The sequence below is a fragment of the Rasamsonia emersonii genome, assembly GCF_000968595.1.
Source record: "Rasamsonia emersonii CBS 393.64 chromosome Unknown ctg1118621762139, whole genome shotgun sequence".
In the NCBI taxonomy this organism is placed as follows: domain Eukaryota; kingdom Fungi; phylum Ascomycota; class Eurotiomycetes; order Eurotiales; family Trichocomaceae; genus Rasamsonia; species Rasamsonia emersonii.
Genome location: NW_013562628.1, coordinates 1 through 2,406, shown reverse-complemented (window position 1 = coordinate 2,406; position 2,406 = coordinate 1). Strand labels below are relative to the sequence as shown.

General features: G+C 46.1%; 6 protein-coding genes across 6 annotated transcripts; 4 read left to right on the top strand and 2 right to left on the bottom strand.

Moving 5' to 3' along the window:
- Positions 1-110: 110 nt before the first annotated feature.
- T310_9465 (uncharacterized protein) lies at positions 111-407 on the top strand (the record flags this gene model as incomplete). The annotated part of the gene is made up of 1 exon (XM_013468083.1): positions 111-407. A coding segment is annotated over one exon (297 nt), but the record flags the coding sequence as incomplete, so codon positions are not given.
- Positions 389-679, top strand: T310_9464 (uncharacterized protein; the record flags this gene model as incomplete). The annotated part of the gene is made up of 1 exon (XM_013468082.1): positions 389-679. A coding segment is annotated over one exon (291 nt), but the record flags the coding sequence as incomplete, so codon positions are not given.
- On the top strand, positions 408-728 carry T310_9462 (uncharacterized protein; the record flags this gene model as incomplete). The annotated part of the gene is made up of 1 exon (XM_013468081.1): positions 408-728. A coding segment is annotated over one exon (321 nt), but the record flags the coding sequence as incomplete, so codon positions are not given.
- On the bottom strand, positions 501-947 carry T310_9461 (uncharacterized protein; the record flags this gene model as incomplete). Its single annotated transcript, XM_013468080.1, has 1 exon — positions 501-947. A coding segment is annotated over one exon (447 nt), but the record flags the coding sequence as incomplete, so codon positions are not given.
- Positions 948-1,202: 255 nt separating this feature from the next.
- On the top strand, positions 1,203-1,529 carry T310_9460 (uncharacterized protein; the record flags this gene model as incomplete). The annotated part of the gene is made up of 1 exon (XM_013468079.1): positions 1,203-1,529. A coding segment is annotated over one exon (327 nt), but the record flags the coding sequence as incomplete, so codon positions are not given.
- On the bottom strand, positions 1,265-1,537 carry T310_9459 (uncharacterized protein; the record flags this gene model as incomplete). The annotated part of the gene is made up of 1 exon (XM_013468078.1): positions 1,265-1,537. A coding segment is annotated over one exon (273 nt), but the record flags the coding sequence as incomplete, so codon positions are not given.
- Between the last annotated feature and the right edge of the window lie 869 nt (positions 1,538-2,406).

Here is a 2,406-nt window from a genome sequence, read left to right as displayed (position 1 = left end):
GACGAAGGGTACAACATGAGTCCAAATTGCGCGCCAGAAGAGCTTTGCAGATGCATCCCAGAGCTTCCAAGGTAGGCCCATACTGCTGACGCGTGATTGATGTGTGGTAATCGCACGTCGCTTGGAATCCGCGAGGACCGGCTATTCGACAAGTGAATCTTGGATCAGCAAGTGATCTGGAGGATTACCAATATCCTGCGACAACGAGCATCCTGACAATACCTTCAGTGCCCTGTCCAGCCCATGACCGGCCACACTCTTTCTCGCACTCTCGACGGGCAAGATTATCGAGGCAGGTAGCTAGTTTGCTTATCAGAAGCAGCTCCAGTTGGGGACACAAGTGGGAAATACCGTCGCAGCAGCCCTTGCCACTTTGCGGAGAGGCTAAACTGGACACGCTGCTGTGAAGGCTGCGAGAGTCTCGCAGCGATTCGTTTCTTGTCTCTTGCAGCAACTATCCCTATCGCATGCAGTATCATCCGGTGCACGGGCGGTTGATTTCACCGACTCGGAACAGCAGACGGCGGAAGACGACATTTCCGGGGACACCGATCTTGGCGATTCACGAGCGTTGCAGCAGCCCTGCGTCTTACAGCGGACTTCGCTGTCGCTCGCAGAAGCACCCATCTCATGCAGTGTGCTGTGCGCGAAGAAGAAAAGGGAGAAGGTGTATTCCTGAAGTTGTCAAAATGTGGCAGCTGAAGATTCACTTCCAAGTTACTTGCTGATCGATCGGGCGAGAGATCCGGCCTCGGCACTTTCCGTTCTGGGGCGGGGGTCCTGACAAAAGAACCGCAACAACAGTCAGCTGATAATGACGACCATTCAGAGGACAAGATGCTGGTATTAATTAGGAAGCACTCTGCCTTTGAATAATGTCTACCACTCCACCAGAGACAGATCCTGCATATCTCCAGTCCAATGGCGATATTATTCTCACCTGCAACTTATATATATTCAGTCTATTGCTTCATGTGAATCAGTGTGTAGTGGCCTGTAGATAACCAGCAGGTGCCTATCAGTAATAATTCATCGGCAATGAATTACGCTTTGAAAATACTGATGCTCGTACAGGATGAGGGTAGTTGCAGATGTATTAATTAAGACTGCTTATATTCTTCTCTTTCTTGGGGCCAGATAGATATAGCACTAAAATAGGATATATAACTTTAAGAGGCAAATATACCACATTTTGTACCTGAGGGGATGAGGTTCACCGAGGATTGAGAAACAACAGAGATGATTTTATCATCAGAGAATACCATCACTCAGATGATATTTTCGACAAAGAACTTCCTGGCATAGTGAATGCCATATATGGGTTGAAATTTTCCAAGGAAAATATCATGGGAACGTTAATGTTCTCTTTGCTCATTATCAACCTAATCAAACTGAGAGGAACCCAGGACGTGGGTGAGACGCTCTTGAGCCACCGCGACCTAAAAGGGTGGGTCCCACGCACAATTTTGAGCATAATCATTGGTTCAACAATTGAGAATAGAGCAAAGAGAATGGACTCATTTGATTGATCCATATTTTACCTAGTCGATGCTTAAGAAATCAGTACTACTATGCGAACTGCAGCCCCGTTCAGGCAAAGTATAGGATCACTATAACGCCTTTGACAGTGCGTTGAATCTTCCTTTCAGTTTCGTCCTGGAAGAAGAAGCTGGATGGGATCGATCTATTTAAGTTCTTCGACATAGACGATGCAGTCATTTTGGAGGCACAGCCATTGTTTTAGGCGAGGGATTGCTGACATACTCAAGGTCAAAAAGAGCTTTCCAAAGTGCTCTTTTCAGCCTTAGACATTCTACACGCCGGGAAAACTGGCTTGCAAGAACGACCCTTAACTAGGGACCTGCACCTTATTTCCACAGCCCCTTCTTCAACTTTTGTCCTCTGCAAAACAATGGAGCCAATAAAACGGCAGATCAGGTCCTTTGGACAGGATGATTATCTAATGTCACTGTTGTAACCAAATCCGGCTTTCTATGCCCAGCAATCGAGCTCCGTTCTGTGTAAATCTAACTGCCTGCGCGCTGAGCAGGCATGTGTGTGGACATGAGTTTCGACAAACACACTGGGGCTTGTGGGTTCTGACAGCCCCCATGCTGCGAAGGCATGTGTGTCGCTAGATTCAGATCTTTCCAGTATTCAAAGTATCGATATTACTGGCTACCCTATACCTTCATTTGAGTTACACTTTCTGTGTCATGGCAGCCATATCACAAACTGTAGACCTTGATGTTGCTCAAATATGCAGGGACTTCCTCAAATCAAAATGAGAAAGGAAGAAACAAAAAAAGAATAAAGAGACAAACTGAAAAACCTATGTTGTTAAATGGTACACTTCAACATTCCTCATGTAAATGCTCACTGAACAGACATTAAAGAGGATGAACT